At 43.4% G+C, this 27,208-nt stretch overlaps 1 protein-coding gene across 1 annotated transcript in view; it reads right to left on the reverse strand.

Annotated features, from left to right (window-relative positions):
• Nucleotides 1–247: 247 nt before the first annotated feature.
• Neto (Neuropilin and tolloid-like) overlaps nt 248–27,208 on the reverse strand; it is a 120,436-nt gene continuing 93,475 nt past the window's right edge. Inside the window, exons 4-9 of the mRNA XM_076383028.1 lie at nt 17,729–17,989; nt 15,093–15,250; nt 14,064–14,313; nt 11,680–11,795; nt 2,375–2,512; nt 248–1,353 (exon numbers count right to left, since the gene is read on the reverse strand). Coding sequence (XP_076239143.1) covers nt 367–1,353; nt 2,375–2,512; nt 11,680–11,795; nt 14,064–14,313; nt 15,093–15,250; nt 17,729–17,989 — 1,910 coding nt within the window. The 3' untranslated portion in view covers nt 248–366. The remainder of the gene's footprint in view (nt 1,354–2,374; nt 2,513–11,679; nt 11,796–14,063; nt 14,314–15,092; nt 15,251–17,728; nt 17,990–27,208) is intronic.

A 27,208-nucleotide genomic window follows, 5' to 3' on the forward strand; every position in this document is an offset into this window, starting at 1 on the left:
AGCGATATCGTTCAGACGAGTCTCTCTTATTCCAGCGACTTCCATCGGCCTCGATAATGGGACGTCGTTACGCTTGGCTGTTCCAAGGGAGCTCGGTGCCTCGGAGCCCCGAATGGCGTCCCGCGCGAGCTTCGGGGACCTCCGATCGTCCTGATCCGAGCAGTCCAATTGGCCAGGCCGATCGATCGTGTGCGTGGATCAAGAGCACGAGTTCGCCTCGAGCGTCGAGCTGGTCGAGGCGTCGTCGTCCAGAGAGCTCTGCGTCGCCACGGTCACCTTGCCTCCTTCGCCTCGCTTCGACAGCTGATCGACGGTTTGACGGGGATGGCGTCTCTTGTAGGGCTCCCAATCCCCAGGACCCCGGCGTCAGTGCGTCGCGATCACGTCTGGCGCGCTCTTCGTGCTCTCTATACTGAAAGGTCGCCTCTGGTCGACCTCGATCACGGCCTCCGCCCTGTACCTCTGCTCGGGCGTCGCCTGCTGAGGACACTTGGGCGTGCTGGAGTGCTGGGAGCTCGGGGTGTTGCTCGATGGAAGTCCTGACCCGTAAATGGAGCTGCCGTATCTCTCGCCAGAACCGATTGTCCCTTGTCTCGTCAACTTAGGGGACTCGTGGTAGGCACTGTTCTCCCTGCTGGGTTTGGGGCTCTGGAACCTCTGGTACGATGGATACTCTGGAGGCTCAGGGTAAGAGGAGCCCTGGTGCGCTGAGTAGGTGACTTCGTGGCTGGACCAGCCTGGCGGGGCAGGGATTGGGTTGTGCTTGGGACAGATGCCCATGCTGCCATCCCGACCCCTCGATGCTGGGCTGCAGCCTGAGCATTGGGAGGTGTGCTCGGAGGATGTGCTATGCTGCAAAGGCACAGAGCTCTGGCGTGACTGTGTTGAAGATTGATGGTGGTGGAGATGGTGGTGGCGATGATGGTGCATGTGGTTGGTCCCGTTCTGCGAGCTGGGTCCTCTGACCCCGAAGGTCGTGAAGCCTAGAGGCATCGAGGCGTCGGATAGTCTAGGTTCGAAGAGACTTTCTCTAGTCTGGCAGGAGTTGTCTCGCATTTCTGGCTCCTCGCTCGTCTCTTGCAGGCGCTCCTGCGTGGCGTTGCTGACGTTGTTGCTCTGGTGGATATCGTTTATGTCCTTCGTGCCATAGCTCATCTCCAACACGAGCTCCTTCGTGTACTCGTGCGAAATTAGGGTTGTCGGTGGTAAGAGCTCCTTGCTTGGGACCACCTCCAGGCTGGGCGACTCGCTGCCCCGATCTCTGATGTCTGTCCTGGAGGAGGAGATCGGACAGGGCGTCGCCTTTCGACCGAGTTCGTCTAATCGATTCTCCCTAGACTGTCTGATGTGCTCCTGGGGAAATACAAACGGGTTCTTTCAATTAGCTGGGTAAATATTGAAGCTCGAACAGCGCACAGAAGTCAGAGACTGCTGTAACAGTCCACCGTCTGCGTAATTACTGTAAACGACTCAACATGCTCACGAATTTTTCAACATTTTTTCAGCGCTGAATTTCTCCTCGTTCCGCGCTTCGAGGATCTTTGCGAATGACGTACCGATGATTAAATTTAACTGAATGTGCAACACGGTGTATGATACTTGTCGGTGGAGGGTTTAAATTATTGAGGGTCGTTGCTGCTTTTACTACTAAATACTTCGAGTTCGTTTCGCTCGTTTCTTTTCTCGTGGGAAAAATGGCGCCTCCATCAGGCAGCACGTACTGTGGAAAAATGTAGATACTATACAAACCCGATTATATCTCTTTATAATATTAACGAGCAAAGTTTAGCGAAGCTCTGTATTCTCCCACGAGCGGTTGCCGCTTTTGAAACCTGACCGTTCATTCGAAATTAATTTTCATTCCATTTAAGTTACTCCTACGCCGCTCATGGCGTTTTCCCACATTTCGTTTTTCGTGAACGGGTGAAACGAACCGTGGGCTCATTTCCTATTGTACGTTATCTCCCCAGTGCTTCGTGGACGTTAGCCACATACGTGACAAGCCCTGCGCTGTGAACCGAATCGAAAACCCATACGTTCAACTAGTAATCGAATTTCCAGGGTTTGTCTTGCATGGGCACGCAAAATCTAAAAAGCTTCGAGCATTTTGTGATTCCTTTTCTGCATCCAATGCCTCTGTGTATTTCTTTGCAGACTTCAGTGTTGAAATTCAATTTCAATTGTGTTTCGTTGGAAGAGTAGTGAGTGGATTGTAAAGTGAACACGGAATAGTATGCAATTGAATATTTTTATTGCAGCCTCAGGCTATGATAGGATAAAAGCATTGATATAGTGGGATAAATTTTACTTTAGCGATATTTTTAACCACTCAGTGTATCTTTGTTCCAGGTGACTGCGGAAGCAACACACTTACCCGGATGATTCGATGATCCCGGATCAGTTTTCGAATGCAGTTGAAGACGAAGGCGAAGCTCATGCCGAACAGGATCAGAGAGAAGACGATGAGGATTATGACGATATGCTGGGAGTCGATCAACCGTGATTTCTTTTGCTGTAAGATAAAAAAGATGGTGATAAATCCTTTATTAATTCCAGAAAAATTGGAAATTTTCGATGCACCACTGTGGCTAAATTTTCAAACTCTCGAGTGCTTCCAAATTTTGCATGTATGAATTTTCCTAACATTTAAACAGAGTTTAATGCTATTAGTCACTTTGGCAATAATTTCTAATAGCAATTCCATTTCTTTGGTTTAACCTGCAGGTACTGCATCGATCTCTTTGATCAGTCAGACAAATAGACTACTCAGTAGAGTTACAGTACTATCAATAGTAATACTTTATCAGGCGAGACGAAAGGCAACACCGACAATACCGACACAAAGTGTTGACGAAATGCTACCCCTTGTATTTGACCAATCACCAACCCTGATGTGCCGAACTTTGTAGCTGCTATTGACACTGGGTCTCAAAGTGCACACTCAGTTGGAACAGTTACGGTAACGCGATACGAGAAGTTGCACATAACGTAGACTGTCGAATTTCATCCTTTCAGCCCTTAGGCGTTTCTGTTATCACATTTATCAGGTTACATAATTACAAGGTTAAACGTCCGACTAAAATTTACACACCCTAGTTACATAGTGTTCCTCCATGTACAGAATCTTTGACAACAGGTGTCAGAATCTTTAAGGAGTGACTTTAGATGCCAAAATAAGAAGAGAGGAATATGTCTGACTTATGGGCTTATTCTACTGCCAGCGCGCATCAGTCAAATTAGGCGCAGTGATGTCAGTAAAATAAAACACTAAGTCAGACAGATTTCAGGCTTTAGTCGTTCACTTCTTCAAAGCATTAAACACAGTTTCGTGAATCTTAATTTTATTCTTATTTTAACATATAGAATTACTTCTTTAAATTTCTGACACCTGTTGCCGGGCATTCTCTATAAAAAAAGTTCTTGGCTGATTTCTAGTGTAATGGAAACATTGAATGCATGCAATTAACTCTTTACTTTCGTTCTTATCTTTTTGTCGCTGTTCTCGTGTGTCGTCCAATATTTTGTTTCGTGTTGTAACAGAACGGTGGGAATAGAGAGTGTCGCGAGCACATTTCGTTGAGGGCTTAATTCGAAAATGCTCTGGCTCAGGGACGGGGTTTTCATGATCGGGAACAAAAATAATGGAAATAGTTGCTTTTTGCAAGATAGGACACCAATATTTTAGGAAGAATAACTGGCGGATGAAGCTTGTCAGGCAGTTTCGAGAATCGTTCATGGATATTTATGATATGTGTAGCTAGTTCATAACTAAATATTCATAGATTAAAATTAAATCATTAATATTTACCATTCTTCTGAAATATACACTGGGCAGCAAAATTATCGTTCAGAAAAGTTTTGAGCAAAAATCGACTAACTTCGACTGACGATAACTTCGCGAAAAATCATCGTAGGATCATGATCTTTTTTTCAAATTACGACCTGAAGTCTTGACTATAAGATACTATGCATCGATTTTCCATTAAGCGCACCTGCACTACTGTAGCGCCTTAAATCTGGAGGCATGTTTATCGTATTGAAAATTCTAAACTTTGACGAAATTCACGGACTTCCTAGATTTTTTTTCGAGTATGCCGTTTAGGGAAGCATATAGTTCCGTCCTTCACCTTTATTTTGAAAAAATAATCAAGTCGATACGATTTTTTTTCACAAAGTTACAGCGTTTTAAAGTAACCCTTGCATTTTTGCCATATATTGGCACTATGTCATGAAGTATCAAAATGCAAGGGTTACTTTGAAGTGCTGTAACTCCGCGAAAAAAAATCGTATCGACTTCATTCTTTTTCTAAATTAAAGAGGAAGGTCCCTATTTGATGCCACTATGAACAATATTCCCGAAAAAAATTTTGTCGGATCCGTGTAGTTTGTCAAACTTTGCAATTTGCCGTGTTAAAAATTCTCAACTTTGCTGGGATGCACAGACTTGGGAAAATTTTTTTCGGAGAAACGACTTACAGGAGTATAAAGTTGGAACTTTGCTCTTTAATCTAGAAAAAGAGTCAAGTCGATTCGATTTTTTTTCGCAAAGTTACAGCGTTTTAAAGTAACCCTTGCATTTTTGCCATATATTGGCACTATGTCATGAAGTATCAAAATGCAAGGGTTACTTTGAAGTGCTGTAACTCCGCGAGAAAAAATGGTATCGACTTGACTCTTTTTCTAGATTAAAGAGCAAAGTTCCAACTTTATACTCCTGTAAGTCGTTTCTCCGAAAAAAATTTTCCCAAGTCTCTGCATCCCATCAAATATGAGAATTTTTAACACGGCAAATTGCAAAGTTTGACAAACTACACGGATCCGATAAAATTTTTTTCGGGAATATTGTTCGTAGTAGCGTCAAGTAGGGACCTTGCTCTTTAATTTAAAAAGAGAATCAAGTCGCGACGATTTTTTCTCGCGGAGTTACAGCACTTCAAAGTAACCCTTGCATTTTGATACTGCATGACATAGTGTCAATATATGGCAAAAATGCAAGGGTTACTTTAAAGCGCTGTAACTTTGCGAAAAAAAATCGCAAGGACTTGATCTTTTTTTTAGATTGAAGGGGAAGGTTCACACTATATGACACGCTGAACGGCATTTCCAAAAAAAATTTTTACGGGTCCCTGCATTTTATCAAATTTTGCAATTTGCCGTACTGAAGATTGCCAACTTTAACGGAATGCAGAGACTTGGGAAAATTTTTATCGGAGATTCCGTTTAAGGAAGCATAAAACTGGAACCTTTGCCTTTATTTCAAAAAAAAAGATCAGCTTCCTGCGATTTTTTTTCGCGGAGTTACAGCACTTCAAAGTAACCCTTGCATTTTACAGCACATCGGGTTGTCCCAAGACATGACGAAAATGTAGGGGTTACTTTGAAGTCCTGTAACTTTGTGAAAAAAAATCGCAGGGACTTAATCTTTGCTATAAATTAAAGGGGATTGTTCCCACTTTATGTTCCTGTAAAAAGCATCTCCGAAAAAAATTCTAGGAAGTCCATGCATTTCGTCAAACTTTGGAATTTTCAATAGGATAAACATGCTTCCAGATTTAAAGCGCTACAGTGTGCAATTTATCCAGGGATAGAAGTGATAAGAACAATGACGCATAATGAGTCTATTTCGCGATATAATTAACAATGTAGACATCTTTGCTGAGTTTCAACTTTTCCTTTACTCTGTGGTTCAGTTTCCGTGCCTTGGAAGCTTATATTTTCCACAGGAAACTTGTACTTATTAGCGTGTGCGCGGGAGGGTAAGTAGAAGGGGTAGACGAGAGGAGAATAAGCGCAGGTTGAGGAATTCGAAACGTTTCTTTCTACTCCCACGAGCACCAGAGGTTTATTGTTATGCTTATATGGTCGAGCACACTTCGATAGACGTTCCACGTGTTTATCGAAGTCGCTGGAAAAACAGGTTTTTCAAGTGGTTAGTGCATCCACTGGGAAAGGGTTACGTTCCAAGCAATCCATTGCAATCGAAAACGAATTTATTCCATATTTTTTTATTATATCGGTATTCGTTTCGTTTCGACACTGCAGTCGCGATCGAAGGAGATTTGGATGTAGAAGTTCGCGAGATATGTCCAGTTATTAAGATTAATAGTTTATCAGGACTTCTATTTTCTCCCTTGCCTATTCGCTCTCAATGGAACTGATACATCATGGAAAACGATACACTTGTTCAATTTAGATTTCTGTTATCTTTTTTCCCATCCAACTCTTTGAATTCAGGACGTCGAACCTTTTACTCAATAAGTACGACCGACATGCTGTCCATCGTTCTTTTCTATTTGCTGTTAGATCAATGGGAGTCCTTTTAAGCAATCTCGCGAGTCATGTGGGCACGGAAAATATTTACCTCCCATCGTATCGGATTTATGTTCAACAGCAGTTCCATAGAATCTGAAGGTATCGTATTATATGACATATTCTAGTAGTGTTCGATAGAATTCCTCATAGTTATAAAACTGGTTGCGTGTGAGATGAAATTCCAATGGTTGAAAGACTGATTTTATACCTCCTTGCTAGGAATAAATGTTTGTTTTTCGAGTTTATTGCTTCATACATGGTCGAGGAGGATTTCGTGGAGGGTGGAGGACCCGGGTCATTTTTCTGTATCCTAGTCGCCTCTTATCAGTACACCCACGTCGACAGGAAGAAATTCTGTTTCACACGGTCTCTATCGTCAGCCCTATCAGCCTTTTCTTCCACAAACGCCTCGAGCATCCTCAAAGACGAATGAGGATCGCCCGACGCGGGGGTTGGTCCAGTCTCTGACCCAGATCACTGAAAACGTAGATTCACGAGCGTGTGAAATTAATGACAGTCCAGCGAGGGTCTCCTCTGTTCGGTCGAGAAAAGAAATAATTAGTCGCGAACTTGAGACGATGAAGAACATCTCATTAACGTGGAAGTAACGAATACACAAAAGGAGTTTTGTTATGTTCTCGATTACTGATCTACCTTGCCACGAGCGAGATTACGAGGGTGGATAATTAGAGAATACTCCTTTCATATAATTATTTCGAAGTCTCGGAAATGAATCACTGTGAAATCGATACCTCTGCGAGGTAGGTCGAGGCCAACAAGAGCAGATGCAGACGCCAGGCGACCGAGAATCGGTCAAATCATGCGTTCGACTTTGATGCTTACGATCGACTCGAGAAGATAACGACCGGGGTAACTGTCCATAACTTGGGAATTGATAACGTGGGACGATCGTTAAATGCGAGTGATCTCCCAATATGGGTGAGAATTTTATTCAGAGCCAACCTAAATTTATACGCTTTGGAAATTTGTGAAGATTGATCTCTGGTTTACTGATTTGACGAGATTTAAGGTGGAGAGATTCTCAAAGAAATTTTTAATTTTCAGGAAATTGGGAGAAATACTGTAGAACTCTGTTAGATCTGATGTTCATGTTCAAAATTTTATACAGAAACATTGATTGCCCTTTTTCATTAATCTATCCCAGAATTTTAGGAAATTTTCTATTTCACGTATGGTGTTACACGTCCCCATTTGGTGGTTTCCAGCATTCTGTCCCCTCTGTCAATTTCGTGGTCATGCTCCCATGCGAGTAGGACCGCAACCGCTATCGTACAATCTTCTCGCGCTTTATTACAGTCATGAGACTCGGTCAGCTAGATACTGAAAGACCGAACAGAAATAAGGGACGCAGTGAACGGGAGCAAGAAGATGAAGCCATGGTTGGTTCGTAAACAGGGGCCACAATTTTTTATTTCTGGTTGGGAGGACTCTTTTAGGATTTTAATTAATTTTGTGCGCCAGTGACAGCTGCCTTACAATTTTCCTAGCTGCTATTTCCACGCTGAATTTACTACAGGCTTCTAGACTGTTCCTCGAACACGAGTTCCACCTCTCTGACTAGTCATTCATCTCTCGTTAATATTTTCCTGAGTTGGTCATAGCGTGCCTGGTTTCTTGTAATTTTCAGTTCTCCCTTAGTCAAAGTTAACAAAGTTTCCCTTAGACGAGGTTCCTTCCAACAGTGTCGAATAAATTTTAAACGTTCAAACATATTACGCCGACTGCCTCGCAGAAAGCACTCTCCACTTAAAGTTTCACCTGCAAAAAACATTTCCAGCGTAATTCTCTGCACAGCAACTGGAATTAAAGAAGCTCCTGGCATCGACGTCCTTTTTTCGCATTTCCACGTCAGCCCTCGCGTCACCTCGTGTACCCACGACAGAGGGAAGTTCTACAATGGATGCGACCCTGACGTCGATTCCACGCGTCAGACGAGATATATTCATGTAGAACGTTCACAGCGGAAAGTCGATAAAGTTATCGATACAGTAACGCGGTATTCTCGGCGCGTAGGCATTGAACGAGTCCTGGAATTTAATATACCCTTCGTATGGAAGCAATCTTAGAGAGTGGAATTAGAAATCGGATGTAGCGTTATTGGATGAAGTTCACAATGCCACCCCTTCGTGTTTGCTTATCGCGGAGCGCAGACGATGAATTTTGCAAGTAGATCGAACACAGGTGGGCGTAGGTTTGGGAAAGCGTCGCGACAAGTGGTGCATTAAAAATGGCGGTGAAAACGGCTGTTTCTTCCGCGAGAATCGGGGCAGTTTACAACGATTTTCACGCTCGTCTCTGGAGAGTGCTGGATGACCAAAAATAGAGCAGGAGGACAGCTTTTGTCTCTGATAAATCGCACGGGCCACAAAGAAGTCCTTGGGCCGTCTTTCTCGCGGGTAGCCTCAGCATTAAACCTCGTTGCCCAGAGAGAAGAAACTCCTGATCTTACAGATGGATATTACTGGGCGAGTAACCACAAAGAGTCCCGTTTTTCCAGTCGGAACGAGAGCTTTCTTTCTCTTTGCTCGGAGCGCTGGTTGAACTCTATTCGCGGCTACTTCTCTTAATCTCGACATTTGACTTGGTGGAGAGAAGGGTTCTACCTTCTGTTTCTTCCACCGAGCCTTAACGAGCCACTCGATGATATTCCTTTTTCCTGTGCGACGCAAGGAACGAATAATATTGTAAGTTAATTTACCGAAGAGTCTTATCTCAGGGAACGGTTCCTTTGCATTATCGTTTCTCATGGAAATACTGACGGAGATATTAATCAGATCACAATCCCCGACGTTGCAGATTCGATTAACGAACCGACGCAGCGATACAAGCTGAACAGGGAATCGATCTACGGAGAGTAGCTTTCAGAGAGTGCGGCTTAATTCGTAATGAATCTTTTGTTGTTGGTAGAATCGAATATGTTAGCCCCTTCTACATTTGCTTAATAATGTATGCAACTTTAATAATAAAGGTAGCTTTATATGTTTTCATTTTTCAGGGGTGTGAAAATTTTAGGATTAAAATATTTAAAGACATACATAATCTCAGATTCAAATATTTCAGTATAAAATTCAGTAAATATACTGTAATCTCTTATTTAAAAATTTAAATGTACGAATATCTCTGAAGTAGGAATATTAGAAAATTCAGAAGCCTGATATTCGTAAATTAGAAAATTGAGACTTTAAAAACCTATAATTCAAGTGTCTCATATAAAGTGCCCCATCACTTAAGTGTCGACTAAGAAGCTACTAGTAAGAAATCGATTCCTCTCTGGCAGACGGCATCACAAAGCAGAGACATACGCAGAAATAAGCACGCGATCGAACGACAGCGTATCGTCGGCGTTATTCGTCGTTAAATTAATATTCTGTCTGTACCATGATGCCGTCGTGCTAGGGGCGGTTTGTTCTGGTAGGTTGCTAGAGGCGCGCGCTATTTCGCGCCCCTCCCAGGAACCGGAAACTGGATCCAGCGCGGGGAGTCTGTACGCACTAGGATATCACGAAACCGCGGACTCGGAGGTCAGGGAAACGGAACGACCGACGAAAGCAACTCCAGAATAAATTAATTAACCGAGTGTAAGAGAGGACAGAGGGACAGGGCACAGAGGCGAGAGGATATTAAGTCCGTGTTAGGGTTGCATGCCTGTGCAGAGCGGATCTCCGCGGTTTCCTGCGAAGAAGGAGGACTCCGAATGGAAGCAATCAAGAGCTCGCGAAGTATTAGTGGATATTGACCCTCCTGGAATTCGTGGAACGATGAATTTTAGTTGCTAATAACTCTCGTGGATAATACGACGCGCTCTTTGAACTCTCGACGCTAACATTATTTAGCCTCGTAACGTAATTTGGCTGAGTTTGATTCCGCGTACCGTTGCTACCTTGTTGGGAAATTATGAGGCAATATAATTACGGTAGTGGCAGATAACATTGCAACGTTGCTGAAAGTATGTACTATTGGTTGAGCATGCAAATATTTGTATGCGTGATACCTAAATATACCGAAATTGTTGTAGTTAATTATAGTTAATATGAATTGCTAAATTTCAAGCAAAGAATGGGAACTGAATAAGTAAGAAATAACACACCAACTTTAATAATCATCACTTTATATACTAGCCACATTGGTAGCTAATTCAATTTTATAGTTTCGACGCAAAGTTTTGGCCGTTTTATATTTTAATCAAAGCACTCTTGCTTTCATATAAAGAGACCGAAACTTTGCGCCGAAACCATAAACTTGGATTAATTGTAAATTACGGTCGATGTACCTGTATCATCTTCCTATTTATAGCTTCGGCAATTATCTGGCACGTAGTATAATACGTAACAATGTCTGCAAAAGGTCTGCCTAAAATTAGCAAAACCTACGATGCCATATTTTCCCACTCCTCCGAAAGGAACAGTGCAATCTCCCATATCACCCCAGCCTAGCATCATTTGAACAGAATTTCTCTCCATCTCCAGCTTCCCACGTCAGCTTGTAACATTACACCTGGTCTACTCTGAACATATTGTGAACCTTGCAACTGACATTAACGAGAGAACGACGACACGTCTTATTACTGGATTACTCGGGAATCCGCGACCTAGCGCATTAAATATAGCAAGAAGACAGCGATTCGACTTTGGATGGGAAACCCAACCTCGAATAAATTAATTAGCTCCTGGAGCAGGCGGAGCGAGAGCAAAAGGGTGGAAAGCGATTAAGTCTAGGCGACGTGCCACCATTCTTGCGAGCGCTGCATGCACCGTGTCCCAGGGTTTGGCACTAAGAAATGAGAAACCCGGATAATTCCAACCAGGAAACGATGACATTGCGGCGGGGAACAGGGGACCGACCGCTGCGGGGTCGTGTCGCATTACTCGTGAAATACTGCGTTCCCCGTTTGCTTGTTTCGGTAATAAGTTGCAGCGTTCAGGTTCCCGAAGGATTTTCCTCGCCGCTGAACCCCCAAAGGGAGTACTCTTTCCCTGGATCTCCTTTTTGAAGTAGCCTGTCTTATAGAACCCCTCCCCGAGCGAATTTGTTACTCGAAGGAGTTACAAGACGCGGAAGATCTCATTAAGGCACCACTTTGTCGCCTCTGCAACAAGTTTCTCAAAGTTGCCGAGAGCGTTTCGAAGTTCACACTTTCGCGCACAGCAACAATCTCTGTGTCGCCTAAGTTTGCTTATTAACTGATAGCGGGAAAAGCGTCGCCTAAAAGGACGCCAAGCAGAGGGAACGAAGCAGAGTGGTCAGGAGGGAGCAAATGACTCGTGGGAGGAAATCGGGAAACATTTAGCGATCTTAGATAGGGCTGTATTGGATTCAGTTGCTGTGTAAGAAGGTTCCCTCACTTACGTTGCACGTCTGGTCGTCTTCGTCCCCTCGGAGGCGGCAATTGACCCTCCCATTGCACTGCAGGTCCTTCGCGATGCAGGTCGCGTCCTCGCAATAGTACTCATCGTCTGTGCAGGCTGCAAGAATTAGAAACAAAGGTGCAGTTAATCCCTTACGCGTTCGTACTTCCGAATTATTCTTTGAGCTTTTTAGTGCTTTTAAGAGGGAACCTGGAATAACACTTCCGCGTGAATTATCAGGGATGCTGGTGGCTTTATCGGGGGATTAAAAGGGCGTGAGGGCAGTGAGTCAAAGAGGGAAACGTTCACGATAGAGGGTGGAGTCAGGATTGCGAGGGAAATCCTCGGATTTATTGTGCAAGCTTCCGTGCGAGTGCTCTGATTGTGTAGAAAAATTTTTATTTGGAATTTGAGTAATAATTGAAATTTTTCATAGCTCAAAAGCAAGAATTTTTTAATATTTGGGTTGAAAAAGTTTTTCAATTCCGAATTCCTAAAGTCTTCATTTTTGTTCGATTTCTGCACTAGAATGGCGTATTCACACGTGAATTATTTCTAATACAGGTTTGGGGGGCATATTTCACCATAAACGAACATCCTCGTATTATTAAAAGCTACATAACTTTATTTAAATTATCCCGGTAGAAAATTTGACTCGTGTACCGCACAAAGGTCAATAATTCATTATAAATGAACAGAAGGTGCGATGAGATAGGAATTTTTCCTGTGAGATGAAAAGGTAGAATCTCGTATCCAGAATTATTATCGAATTCCTTTCATAAATATTGGAATTTAATATAGAATTCCTATCCCCCGTCAACCAATCTACTTAAACCGAATATATAATTTGATACTGAATATCGAATTCATTCGCAGGCGATTATACCTGTGAATACAAGCCAGCTAAGCAGATTACCTATTTCCATCGATACCGCAGCAATTAACGCATTAAAAGCTCGTTGGCAAAGTTGCGTCGGATTCGTGATAATAATCGATCGTTTTACTAGTACAATTCAATCGTTTCGTTGGCTTTTAAACTTTCCTGAATACTTCGCCATGGCTCGGTAATCTCGAATGGAACAGCTGAAATACACCCTACACGGTTCGAACAATATTGCGATTCAGAAATCCCGTGCAATAGTTTTCACAAGTTTTGAGAGGTAGTACCACGACAGGGGCTTCTGCGCGATTGAGTCGATTTCACGAGAAGAAAATCAAATTCCTGATTACTTATCAATTATTTCGGTTTAATGGATTACGTGTACATTGTTAATACACTTTGTCTCTAATCATATATCTACTGCGGTTGATTGAAGAATAATAACCCTTTGTCTTCTACGCGATGAGTTCAGCAAGTATTTAATTGTCCAGCGCTCCTATGCCCTTCTTTTTCTTGTTATAGTAAAACACGCAGCTAGAGACGTTAATTCGTAAATTTCCATTAGATCGTATCTTTTGCTATACCCCAGGCGCGAGGCCTTTCCTATAGGCGACACAGAGTCTAGCCATTACCTAACGAAACAACATCAAAATTATCTGCGACTGGAACAAAGGCTCTCGCAGCGTTTGCATAGCGTGCTGCATGTAATGAAAATTAAAGTTCACAGTCGGTGGCGAGGCCAATTATCGACTCGTTGTCTGTGTTATCGCGTCACGGCTCGTTAAAAAATATAACCACGTAATTCAGGGTTTCACGCTGAACCCGCAGCGCGTGTCGATTTGATATCTGATAGGTTTTTGGAAATTGCTTTCGCAGTAATTAAATTAACAACGTTGTTCTAACCAGCTGCGTATCGTTTCGCCTCTCGTTTGCGGTACACTTGTACGAGCTATTATTCAAAGCGTAATTAGGACTCGATCGTTTCGTTGATCCTGTGAGCTAATCTTCACATCGTGTTTCGCTAATGCTACTATCCGCCCTAGGCGCAACATTTGCATCGTTCAATTGGGGATTTAGTGATAAAGGAAAAGGGCTGAAAGAGGATGAAAGGATAAATTTTGCTTGAATTATGAGAAACAATTAACAGAAGTGAAGTAGAATCATTCTACTTTTAAGGGATAATATTGAAATGGTATCTTAATCTTATCTTTTGTTCTGTATTTTCCATCAATTGTAAAGGTGTGGCCTCTCGATGTAAGTGTAATAGTGATATACTATTTCAATTTAAGTGGTGACTTTTTTGAAAGGAAATAGTCACTCTAAATTAATTTTCCTCGTGAAATATGTCACTACTCTACAATTGCAAGATGGCGCGACCTAATATCGATGGACAAGCGCACTTCGAATTATTCCTGGGTGATTTAGACGTGAAAAAATATAGGAGATTACGAAGGGAGAAGAGCTATCGAGGGTCGAACAATTAATCGAGCCATGTCTCCACTCACGTTTGTCCCCAGGGTCTTTCTCCCTGAGCGCTGTCATGACCGCATCGAAGCTGCTGTTCAACGCTTTCGGCTCGGCGTAAAACCTGACAAAGGCGACATTGGTCCCGATGAGCACCGTGTCGGCGATGCTGCCGCAGAAATTCTTCTCTCTCGAGGACATGTCAGTGCGTTCCCTGAATATGTCCACGAAGTTCGCGTCGCACTCGTTCGGTCGCTGCAGCTTGAAGGGATCCAAGAACGACAGCTGAATCTGAAAGTTGTACGTGTCGCTGTGGTTAAAGGCTGCTGGCCTCTTTTTCGCTCGGCGACGATTGCGATGGCGGTTCAAAGGACTCGGTACCAATTAGAGGATGCGTTAGAGGGACGATCGTCACAGTCGCTGACACTTTTACCACAGTCGTCATTTAGCTTGACGAGAGAGGGAATTTTCTAGAGGATAGAGCAGTTCGAGAGTACTGTGACGCAGACTTTGTGGTTCCATTCACAATACGAGACAGGTTATCTTAGGTCCTATAATGATCAGATTCTGGAGCGCCGTTTGTGATAAAAGGGACGATGCGAGGGCGATTATTTGGAAGCAGGGTTTTGGGATATGTATGAGAAATTCGACTGAGAAGGGTTTTCCAACTTTTGAATGAGCATTCAGAGTCTGTGAAATGTACAAATATCTCATTTTCAACGAATATGGTTCATTGTTTGTGAGATATTAATAATTAAATATGTTCCATGCACCTTGTCTTCTAAAAGATTTGGATATCTAGTTTTGAATATTTGAATTGAATTGGAATATTTAAATCCAAAATTTTTAAATATTCAGCGTTTGGAACTCCTTCCTTATAGAATATTTTTGGATATTCAGGTGGAATATATCAAGTTTGGAGAAGGAAAGAAACTTCCACTGTACCATTTTCATTACTTAGAAATTCTATAACTATTAAAAATGTTTCACTGCTTAATTTTCAATTTTCATTCCCTTGTCCAAGCTGTCAGTTCAATTAACAAAATCAATTTCCCATAAAAAAGCAGTACCTTCCATCCTTCCTTGACCGTGATGTTCCACATGCAGTCCAAGGGGACCCCTTCCTTCTCAGCAAGCTTCTTCCTATCCGAAACGTCATTGCTGCTGATAAGTGCCTCCATTCCAGTCACGTTCATCACGCAGGGCTCTGGTTCCGGTGGTACTCCCGCTATAAATCACATCTATTACAGTATTACCCTTTCCCTACGCTCAACGTCAATAGAATTTGTTTAACCAACGTACGTTTCATTTCCCGCCGATTAAATTCAAATTGAAATACTTTCGAACGCGCAATATTTATCGAGACCTGATGGGAAGTCAATGATTTAGCTCCATTGACCAGCTCCAATCGAATAGCTTGAAGAATCAAAAAACTGCCCAGCGATAGAAACAAAAGAAACCAGCCGGCCATTGTGCCGTGGAATAATTCATTTCCTACAGCCAGTGCTGCGGCGCTTACGGTTACGCAACAAAGGTGGGAAATTAATCAACCGCGTAAACAGATTTGACTCCCGTTCAATGCATTTTTTCCTTCCCTCGAAAGAAAATGTTTTATCGTGATTCAGTTTTTGCAGTTATTTAACGCTGAATTTGATTTTAGTATCATGAAGATCTTTGAAGTTAATGCCTTTCTGTTGAAGAAAGATACTGTGCAGAACTCGTAAGATTGCATTTGTAACACGTGTTGACACAGTAATTTTCTGTACATGGGGTATACATCAATTTAATTAGTAGTTACGATCACTTTGGCCAATAATATGCAGCGTTTGAAAATGCATATGAAACCAGGCGGTCCTGTCTATAGTAACCATATACAGAGTGACTAGTTTATCTGGAAATCTTCTAATAAGCGTTGGCAGCACTTACACTCTGAGGGTTTTCAGTTAAACTGGTCACTCTGTACATTCGCATTTTTTCCAGATGCATTTGTTATCGAGGCATCAATTTCGTCGAAATTTATCTTCAGTGTTTTTTCCAATGCTTATTTTATGCTACAATTTGCCGTTAGTCGGAATAAAAAAAACTTCCACGATCGTCACGATTGGTAGGGATATTCCAGGGGATTGGAAGCCTACCAACGATCGTCGGTCTGCTGGGGCCAACGCTCGGATCAGAGTTCTAATCCGTGTCCCATCGCTCGCGGAACGCTTTGGTTTTGGAACGGATATTTGCGCGATTTTTATCGTATTAAAAATTCAATGGGATCCTTGATTCGTCTGTTCCCGGTTATGGCATCAGAACGAAATTATTTAATATCGTTAATCGAATACTAGCAGGTTCTATATAAAGTAAAGTTTTCTTTTATCAGAATTTGCTCCAGGTTTCAATATTTAAATTAACTGAGAGCAACTCTCGTTTGGATTGTCTAAAATTCTTAAGAATCCCTTAAAAGAGCAGTCACGCTCCACCATCACTATCGACTGTCAGCCACTGACCAAATTTCAAACACAAAAGTTACAGGTTCAATGTCGTAATTATATCTAAAAAATAACTCATAAAAAATAATTTACAATAATTACTATATTAAATCTGTCGTTGCTACCTTCGAAATTTACTCAATGACTGTCGATTGACAGTGATGACTAAATGTGACCGCTTCCTAAGAAACTTGCGCAGAAATTCTGTTCTTAATCCTGCAAACTTAATCGACAGGTTTAATTTATGGATGGTTCTTCCAAGATCGTTCACTCGCCTGGATAGTCGTTTGAACGTCCCTGGCAAAGAGTCGATAAATTGTGCGTTTGACGGTAATCGTTTCATCGGGCGCGTTTATCCAATAGAGTGACGATCGAATATATCACGCAAACCAAACAATTAACGCGACTCGAGACGAGCCGAAGACGAGGCGCCACTAAAAGGAGATCTATGGACTGGCTCGATGGCTCCGGGTGTATTCCGTGTATTCATAGCCCTCCCCCGATCTTCCCTGCTGAGTATGAATTAATTTTGGCCTCCGTCCGCGCCTGCACAGTACTTGCCGCGCGGATCATCTATTCCCAAAGTGTCCCGTAATTTCCCAGCCAAGAACGCGGCAGGGACTACCAAGTAATTCGCGATAGTGCCACTCCCCCTTGAAACGTTATTAACGATCAGCCTTATTATCCTTTCCCTCGAAACCCAACCCTTCTATCTGATCGCAAAAACTCGCGGCTTTTGTGCGCGACAGCGGGATTATAGAGGAGACCCCGATTCGATATTCGTTGCCTGCTTTTCCGTTCGTTAATGACTGAATATGAATTATCCGGATTCATTAGCGTTATTCATATTTCAGCTACCGTGGCCAGCGCGGGGTGCCTGTATTTTAAATAGGAATTTTTCGAATTCCCTATTCATGGGATCGATTGTAGGTGGGACATTCGAAACGTGATTGTATCGAATAAAATGGAATGGGATGGTGGTATCAAGGGTAATATGAAGCATCGATCGAGACTTTAATTATTAATACAGAATTCGAAGTTCTGTGTTTCTGTGATTTCTCTGTAAGTTCGATTATTTTTCTGGAAATCATGGAACCAGGGTTGTCCATCGACCAAGCGACATGGCGTAAATAATTCTGAGGATCTGAAACCTCGAGTGGCCCACCCACGAACTCAAGAAAATCGGACACGGTCTAAGGGTAGGGAAGGTCCTAGTTTCGTGGACTTACGATAGGTTGGTCTAGGTATCATACTCCAGACGGCCTTGAAGCCCTTGAACTCGATGCTATCGTCGCTGTGGAACCGCAGCCAGAGGTATCTCGTCTTCGACGTGATCTCTGGGGGGAAATTCGTGCCGCAGTAGGTGCCGAGGAGATTGGAGTAGCCGTACTGGCCGTCACGTACCTCGAGGAAATCGTAACGGCAGTCATCGACCTCCTCGAGCTTGAACTCGTCTCGGAAGTCGAGTTTCAGCAGCATGCCTTTGTCAGCTGGAATCAGAGAGAAGGGAAACGCCACGTTAGAAACCTTGGGGAAACGGAAGTCTGAGATCGGGCGATTTTTACAGGGAGCTGTTGCTTTCGAACAAAAACACTGTTTCGATTCATTCCGCAGCGATTCTGCTGCCAGAGATTGAATCTTCTTGCGGTAGATCGCTCATTTCCCTTGAGGGAACTTAGTTCTACGCGATCAAACTTTCTGGAGTTTTCAAAGTTGGCAAGACATTCTGGTATCCTTTCGGGGTCATGTGCTCTTTATTATTTTCTGTTTCTCTTTTCTGAAGTCACTTGTACTTCGACTAACTTTGAGCCTTTTTCGTGTGGAGGAAAAGTCAAACTGCATTGGGTGACATTTTCTTCTGTATAAGGTAAATGTCCCAGTAGCTAATTTTATTTCATTTTGAGCTTGAATTCTAGAGTACCTAATAAAAGAACCAGAAAATATTTCCATAAAATAGAATATTCAGCTACTGGAGTGCAATTCAAGTCTCTGAATGTGTATAAAAGTAGTTAGACAGGTTGTCCACTTACCGAGACATTTCACATCTTAATTGTCCAGGTATTGGGGCATTTACCTTACTCGATTATTATTTCTACAAATTTCTAAAAGCTCTAGTAAACTTTATCCAAGAAAGACCACACACAAAGATGATCTCTCAAGCAGGAAGTGCATCTGAGTCTGCAAGAATGTGCTCGCGATCGCTCAGGTTACGCGACAAATATTCTAATGTCGTTAGCCTCGAGGGTCACTCTGGCAGCGAGCCAGGTTATTCGTCGTGGTCGTCGTGTAATTTTTTTCTTTTGACCATCGTCGAACTACAGCGCCCATCTCTCACGGTACTTATCCACGGGTACATTTTTGCATAAACCGAAAAAGAGTCGACTCTCTTCGCTCGAAAACTTCAAGGCAGTAAAGCAACTCCATTTACGCGACTCTCTTCTTCCTCCCCAATTACTAAACCTACGTTCAACACTCGATAAAGCGCCATTGAAACCGCACTATCCCACGATTTTCTCTTCAACAAATTGCGATCGACGTTCCCTTATCTGGTGACATAACCTTGGGCGCAGGCAGGAATATGAACGCGCGATTTGCAAAAATCACGGCCTTAGCGGCCCCGCGAGGCGCGTAAATCTCGGCGCCGATACGCGATGCAATCTGTAATGAGGCTCTTGGGATGCAAACGGGCCCTCACTTCCCCCGCACGTACGAAGATTATCCAGGAATTATTCAGCGTGAACCGATCGTTAGAATTCACTTTATCTCCTCCCTCGGATTTGGGGCTACGCGAGTGGATTTTTACTCGGGCCTAGGAACGCGGTCCAACTATTCCGCCTTATCGATCGATCGATGCACCACGCCAGGTATTAGGTGTAATTATATCGAATGGAAAGGGGTGATTGGATGCGGCGAAATTGGATGCTACTCCTGTGTGCACTATAATGCATGCTACATTCCTAATGCTTTGATGACTGCTGCTTCGGCGTTGTTCGAGTGGAGTTTATGCTACTAAAGGGATCGCATAGAATTGGCGCTGGGGATATGTTTTAAATGTATTGTGGATAGAAAAGGATGTTGTGAAACACCATGGTATTGATTTTATACAAGTTTGTGCATCGGTGCATCCTGGAGGTACAGCTGCAGTTTTCTCCTCGATTGCAACCTATACTTTTGTATGCAGTTTTTCATCTATTTTGATTCAAACTTAAATTCCATTACCTAAATTGCATGAAGCTCTACCGATGCACAAAAATGCATACGATTAATATTCATATAGTATTTTGAACCATTCAATTTTGTTTTTTAATATTCTTTTCTGTCTATAACAAAATAGTTAAAAGATTGTTAATACCTGGTGGTACACTTTGTATAGCATAGGCCAACAGATCAGCTTTTAGCGTCCACTTTGCCTCAATGAGTGGCACAGTAGACACTCATATCACTGGGAATGAAAATAGTCTATGCACAAGGTTGCCCCGCGCTTTCCCAGCAACCGAGGGAAAATTTTAACCATACATTCTAGCAGATCGTTGCAGCAGTTTAAATCTTAAACAGCAGCGGTATTAAACTGCATCATGGAATGCTGTGTTTACGTAGATCGTGCTGCACTCGTAAATACCAGGTCTTTGCAAGTAATATATCTCGTTTGCATTGCCATTTATGGGCACGACAATTTATACGCGGCATTCTCGCAGCGGTAGCAAGGAAAATATTCACCAGAAATTGTATCCTCGTTATCGGAGAGAATGTTTGGTCTTAAACCCTGTTTTAAAGCCTGGTCGAAAATTAGTGTCTGCTGAGAATTAAAACTGCATCATTAAATCCCACGAATGGAAGATTTCAGTAGAACGAATTTATTCAATCTCTAGCTAACAAACATTCAATCTTCTTCTGACAAATATATGAATTTTGTCTTGTGAACTTATATTATTGTATAAACTCAAATTTCCTAAAAATGTGACATATCTCATAGTCACAGATATATCCACTTATTTCGATTTCCATTTTCTAGTCTCAAAATACAGAAGTGGCCAAAAGGGATTTCTCAATTAAATTACAAAAAATGTACATATTTTCTGAGAAACGATGCCATTTATTACAGTCAATATATTCACAGAAAAATGTTGACTGTGTCAACATCATTAGTCAGTAGTAAATATCTCAGTTCCCTCTATCTCCCACGTCTCCACCAACAAAGTCCAACATAATTCTCCGATCGACCTAATCCCAGCCCAGCTATAAATTCCCCAGTCGTATATTTCTGTTTCGCTATGAATGAAATTTTGGCGATCCTCCTGCATCGTCCCACGCGAGTCAGGTCCCGTTTTCGTTCGAAGGACGCGCCTGCATCACGCTAGCTCGTTCATCGCGAGCATCCGCGGCGACGATGGACCGAGGACGGGTCCCAATCTTCTCTAAACCTCTAGTTCGATCGAACATGCAGTTGCGCGTGACACTGAGAACATCTCAGCAGTGGAACGGTTCTTGGTTGCACGAGCAGCGTTTGAATAGGAAAACTCAAGACGCTTGGAGTCCTCGTTCCGTGGAAACCGCGTTGCTCGATCTCGAGAGAGGTAAAAGTGCGGAAAAGCAGAAAAAGAAGGGTAGAAAGGAAGAGCAAAGGCCTCTGTCGCGACCATTTCCTCGAGGAGGAAAAAGGAGCCTCCTAGGCGGCAGCGTTCCCCAACCACCACCCTTTCGCATGGAAATAGCAGCATTCCGCTCCGTGGAACGGTCGATCGCGTTTTTCAGCGGATTCGAGGCGCTCTCCCGCCTTCTTTTACGCCTCATTATCCTCTGATTGTACAACCTTCCACCTGTAATCACCGCGGCGCAAAGGGCTCCTCTCGAAGGATTTCGCAATTTCCCGCCGTTTTATCGTTTTCGACGTTTATTTATAAGTGATCGTCTCTCCCTCGCAATCTTCCCTCATTCAGCCGCGATCTCCGCGACCCGCGCGGAAACAAGGCACTCTGTGTGCACAAGGAACTCACGGAACTGCACAGTCAGATATTTCAGCGAGAACAGTTAATATCCATCGCGAGAAGGTGCTCCCATGCTCGTCGATGTCTGCCGCGAACTTCCACCCTTCACGGTGCTTAAGCGGGGAAGGAGCTGCTTCCGTCACTTCGCTGCACCGCGAAATCCGAGGTATTCGCAGGCATCGAGTCACACGCGCCGCTGTGGTATCAGCATGCCTCGCCTCCGCCTTGGAATCCCGCGAGGCTCATCTGTCCCGAAATTGTGCCACTTTCCCGCAGACTATCGGCTCATGTTGTTTCCTCGGTAACGAGCGACGGATTTCCCTTAATAACGTCGAGTTTTCGTTGCTGCCTCGACTACTGTGCTTCACGTGCATTTCTTCTAAGCGTGTTCCATGGTATTGAGATGACAGAGGAGTGCCACGAGACGTCGCTGATTTTGGCAGAACTGAGACGCGAGAACCTGGCCCAGATCTAACCACGCTGTAAACCTATTTTCACGCTTTTCGATCGCTCTCTGAAAGTTACAGGCCAAGAACTCGGGGGTGGTTTTGGCGCGGACGTGGTCGGGGTTCGATGTTCGCGGGGAACCGCTGCGAGAATTTATCGGCAACTACTGAGCTACGTGGCTTCCCTGATATGGATTAGCTACCTCTTTCGCATGAGGGCTGAGGAAGTATCAACAGAGAGATAAGAATGATGTCTTCCTTGTGTTTTCCTCTGGAAAAATATCGAGCTTTGAACGTGCCTTGTTTCTGAAATATGCGATTGGTTGTTAGTCTTCTTTACTGACTTTGTGAACGAAAAAATTGATCAGGTCGTAACTAAGAATTTTTGGGAGAGATGTTTTACACGGTTCAGGAAAAAATAGAATTTTATTCCGACTTTCAGAGGCATTTAACTCACAGCGTCTGTACATCAGGTAATCTAGCCTCACTGTTTATAGCAAGTAAACGTTTAAACATTATTCCAGTATCGAAGGTGCTTTAAAAAAATTGTCTAATAAACTTAGCGAAACTCCTGCAGTAAAAAAGGAACAGTGTACACAACGAGCTTTTTGCCAAGTTCCAGAACTCGCGATTCCTCGCAATAACGATCGGCATCCCCCTCGGGGCTGGGTGATCGAATTTTCCGCGGAGTTTCGTAGGATAAGGGTGTGCCTTGCGTCGTTCCTGCGAGCAGAACGAGTTAATCGTTTTGAAAGCTTCGTGAAATGGTTCAGTGTCCCTAGGTCCTGGGGCCTCGTATGTGTTCCTCATTCGCTGGTCCTCGTGTGGGCTAATATTTGCGAATTTTTCGCGCGGTGAAGGCAACGAGGGAAAAATAGACAGGGAGCTTTTATTAGCATAGGCGAACGGGACGTTTGATAATCCGAGACGCGTTTGTGGACGAAACAGAATTTCCGCCCGAGAGAAAGTGTAACGTTGCGTGGAAATTCGATTTTTCTGCTATCCCGAAACGATCCCTCGAGCGTTGAATTTTTTTTTAAAACGAATCAAAGTACGTTTGACTTGATCCCGATTCTTTGACTCTTCGCGGGTTACGAGGCTGGAAAGTATATTTAAAATGTGTCTGCAATCGGGTTTGACGTTAACCGTGTGTTCCTTTATCGCGGGGAGGAAAGTGCCACTGAGGAGCCACTTTGAGGAAAACTGCAACTTTATGACGTGGAACTAACTTCGACCTAATCTTTCATAAAACGATAGGATATCAGAGCTTTTACGCCGCTGCACGATTTTTAACGTAATTATTCCCTCGGGCGTATTTCTCGTTCTCGCGGTCGTTTATTAGAATTCGAATTCAATGGCGATTAATGGGAGCTCCTGTTTTCGAAAGGATGAAATTATATCGCGGGGCTGTGCATCTGACGTTCCACTGAATAGGTAAGTGCTTTGGGGCGACGAATGTAAATAAATCTGTATTCGGCTGTTCTTGCTGTGCAGTGAATGAGGGAACTTGGTTGCAAAGTTTTGTTTCAATTTTCGTGCGAGAGAGCAAGAATTGCGTGAAACTCGCTCGTACCTTCTTTTTCCTATGCTTAAAACCCACAAAGCGTTTCAAAGCCGCTGTTGTAACTTGTTTCTAACTTGTTCTTCTGGGGATGATTTATAGTTGAGGAATAGATTGTGTTCGTTCTTGGTTCATCAGATCGACAAATGAGCAACAACCGCGATGGATCGTTCTGGCGGAGAATATTTTTGTGCAATTAATCTTCTTGCAGGGAACTAACTTGTTTAAAGTTTAAAGGATCTCCTTAAATATTGGAGCATGAGGGGAACATTACGGTTTTCATTAGCGGGAAAGGAACCAACGAGATCTCGCAGAAAGCGACCACAGAACGCTACTATATTTCACGCAAGAACTGGGGAAGCGTAACCATATTTTATAAGGCATTAGGTGGGTTAAGGCTGCTACGAATTCTGGAAAAGATAGCTACGTAACAGTGGTTGCTTTTGCATATCTTTTCCTGGACCAGTCGATAAACGATGATATTTAAAGAGGACTTTCGCGGTAACAGTTATTAATTCGTACGATGCACCGTGAAAATTGAGCTATCGAGAGATATGGGCTAAGAGTCGATGAATGAGAAAGCCTCTGGAGACAAATTTCCCCCAGGGGCGCAGCTTTCGAGCTGCGTACGGGAATTAGCGATCCCGGGGTCCCGAGCTAATCTACTAGTATCTACTTATTAGAGTTATTATATCTGTCAGCAGTTGTTAGACAAAGAAGGATCCACGAAGAAGCTACATACTTTGAGAAAAAATCAGACACCAGTAAAAAAGTAGAGGTTATTAAAGACTTTGATCCCTGAGAGAACCAGGGACCAAAGAGCAGCCTCAAAAGAAGAACTAAGACCTTCATCAACACCCACGCCACCCTACACCAAATCGATGATCCATCCCCCACACCTTCTCTTCAGGTCTCCATTTCCCTGGCCTATGTCCAGGATCCCCTTCCAACCACTGTCACAAATCTCCCGCCTCGCAAAAAGCTCGATCTCCACCGTCTCATCGACAAAAAATTAGCATACCGTCGAACTGTGAAGCAGCGACGTTATAGCATTACTTTCGGTTCGCTGTGCAACGAGTTAAAACAGCGGTTGGCTCGCGCTTCAAAGATCCCTTTCTTGCGCTGGCGGGTGGGGGCGCGTCGTTTTGTCACGAGCTGATGTATAGGCACCCGGGACAGAATGGATGCGGATGCACCGATGCGTCGCGCTTAAACGGTCGCGGGACGAGATTTCCGGTTTTCCACGGTGATTCATTGCAGTTAGAGGTCGTTCGACGACGCTACTCGTCATGGAGCCAGAGGACAATGGAGGAGCGAGCCAGCCGCAAGAAGGAATTAACCAGCAAGAACTTTATCACTAACGTTGAACTCGCCAACTCGAACTGGGGAGTAAGTAATACCAGCGATCGGGATCGTTAAGTTGCGCGTAATTCCTAGCTCTGCTGACTGAAAACGCCGCCACAGAGAACTCAAATCCTGTATCGTCCCTGGACCTCGTTACTGTGGGCTTCTCCATTTGAGGGATAATCGAGCAGGTTTGGAGATCTGCAGGGTGGACGTCTCGATGCTGGTTGGACACAATGACTCCCTAATGGAGTGTCTACTCTGGAGATGTCTTCGCTGGGAATACGGTTTCTTGAGTCGTCTAGTTTAATGGTAGAATATTCCCGCGATCTATAGGACTTTTTCGTTGCAGAAGATCGATGGGAAGGATCGTGGTGGGTGGTCTTTAGCGCCATTTCGGTTCAAGGACAAGCGCAGTGTCTTGCCGCAATTAATGGCTTCCCTTGCGGAGGCTCCCTTAGAGTATTTCGATGTTCCACGAAACACGGCGACGGCAGAGGGCGGTCGCCCTTGATTTACGTGGGATCGCATTAAACGGTTCTTTGATGGCCCCTTACCTCCTGAGTGGTTGATAACTTGATTTGCTCGTCCACTTTGGAACTCAGCCATGACTTCCTCTCTCGTCTACGTCGACTCTCGAGCGTCTTTTCTATCGAGTTACATCCACTGGGATTTTTTCCCGCCCCCTTGGTACGTCTAAGATCGATCGCGATGATTGAAGTCATTAGCCAGTCCGTCGACTGTAGGATGAATTTTTTATCCGATCAGCTGGATCGACCTCGATCGCAGCGCGACTTTTCTCTGTTAATTCCTTTGACTGCGAGTAAATGACGCTTAAATTAAAAGGAGGGTAATAGAGGCGGAACGTAATTAGCGTGGGAGGAGGGGCGAGCATCCTCAGGCTTCGCGCCGGTAGGAAAAGTTTTTATTGCGAATTCTCGTCCTCCACGGTGGAACGTAAGACTTGGCAGAGGTAAGAAAGGCGGAGACCGCCGACGACACGCTTTAAATTGCCACCAACGAGGACAGTGAATTGGCGGTTACAGGTAACGAGACGGTGAACAGGGACGAGGAAACAGTCGGTGTCTGTGAAAAATCCGGTGGACGTATGTTGGACGACAGATAGGTCAACACTCTCGTGTCACGGACGAACTTTTGGATCGAGTTTAACGAAGGCACACTCGTAACTTCCCTCGTTTCGAGTTAACTTCGTCTTCTACTTCGCCAAGTGAGTTGTTGGCGAATTTTGAGAGTGTACGGAGGAGACGTTACTAATTAATTTCGTAACTCTTCTCAACTGATTTGGACTTTTAGCTGGTGTGGTAGGATGCTGAAAATTCCAAACTTTGACGAAATGCACGGACTTCCTAGAATTTTTTTCGGGAATGCCGTTTAGAGGAGCATATAGCTCCATCCTTCCCCTTTAATTTAAAAAAAGAATCAAGTCGCTGCGATTTTTTTTCACAAAGTTACAACATTTCAAAGTAACCCTTGCATTTTGATACCGCATGGCGTGGTGCTACTACATGGCAAAAATGCAATGGTTACTTTGAAGTGCTGTAACTTCGCGAGAAAAAATCGTATCGACTTGATTCTTTTTGTAAATTAAAGGGGAAGGTTCCTATTTTATACACCTGTAAGCGGTTTCTCCGAGAAAAATTTTCCCAAGTCTGTGCATCGCATCAAAGTTGAGAATTTTTAACACGGCAAATTGCAAAGTTTGACAAACTACACGAATCCGATAAAATTTTCTTCGGGAATATTGTTCATAGTAGCATCAAGTAGGAACCTTGCCCTTTAATTTAAGAGAAGAATCAAGTCGATACGATTTTTTCTCGCGAAGTTACAGCAGTTCAAAGTAACCCGTGCATTTTAATACTGCATGACATAGTGCCAACATATGGCAAAAATGCAGGGGTTACTTTGAAGTCCTGTAACTTCACGAAAAAAAATCGTAGAGGTTTGATTTTTCTTCTGAATCAAAGAGGAAGGTCCCATCTTTATGCCACTGTAAACAATATCCCCTAAAAAAATTGTAGCGAGTTCCTGCATTTTGTCAAATTTTGCGATTTGCCGTACTGAAAATTGCCAACTTCGATGGTATGCACGGACTTAGCAAAATTTTTTTCCGAGATGCAGTTCACAGGAGCATAAAAATTGAATCTTCCTCTTCAATTTAAGAAAAAGATCAAGTCGCAGCGATTTTTTTTCGCAAAGTTACAGCACTTCAAAGTAACCCTTGCAGTTTCATACCAGATGGGGTAATGTCAATATATGGAAAAAATGCAAGGGTTAATTCAAAGCGCTGTAACTTTGCGAAAAAAAATCGCAGCGACTTGGTTCTTTTTTTAAATTAAAGGGTAAGGATGGAAC

Source organism: Calliopsis andreniformis, chromosome 8 (genome assembly GCF_051401765.1).
Source record: "Calliopsis andreniformis isolate RMS-2024a chromosome 8, iyCalAndr_principal, whole genome shotgun sequence".
Classification (NCBI taxonomy): domain Eukaryota; kingdom Metazoa; phylum Arthropoda; class Insecta; order Hymenoptera; family Andrenidae; genus Calliopsis; species Calliopsis andreniformis.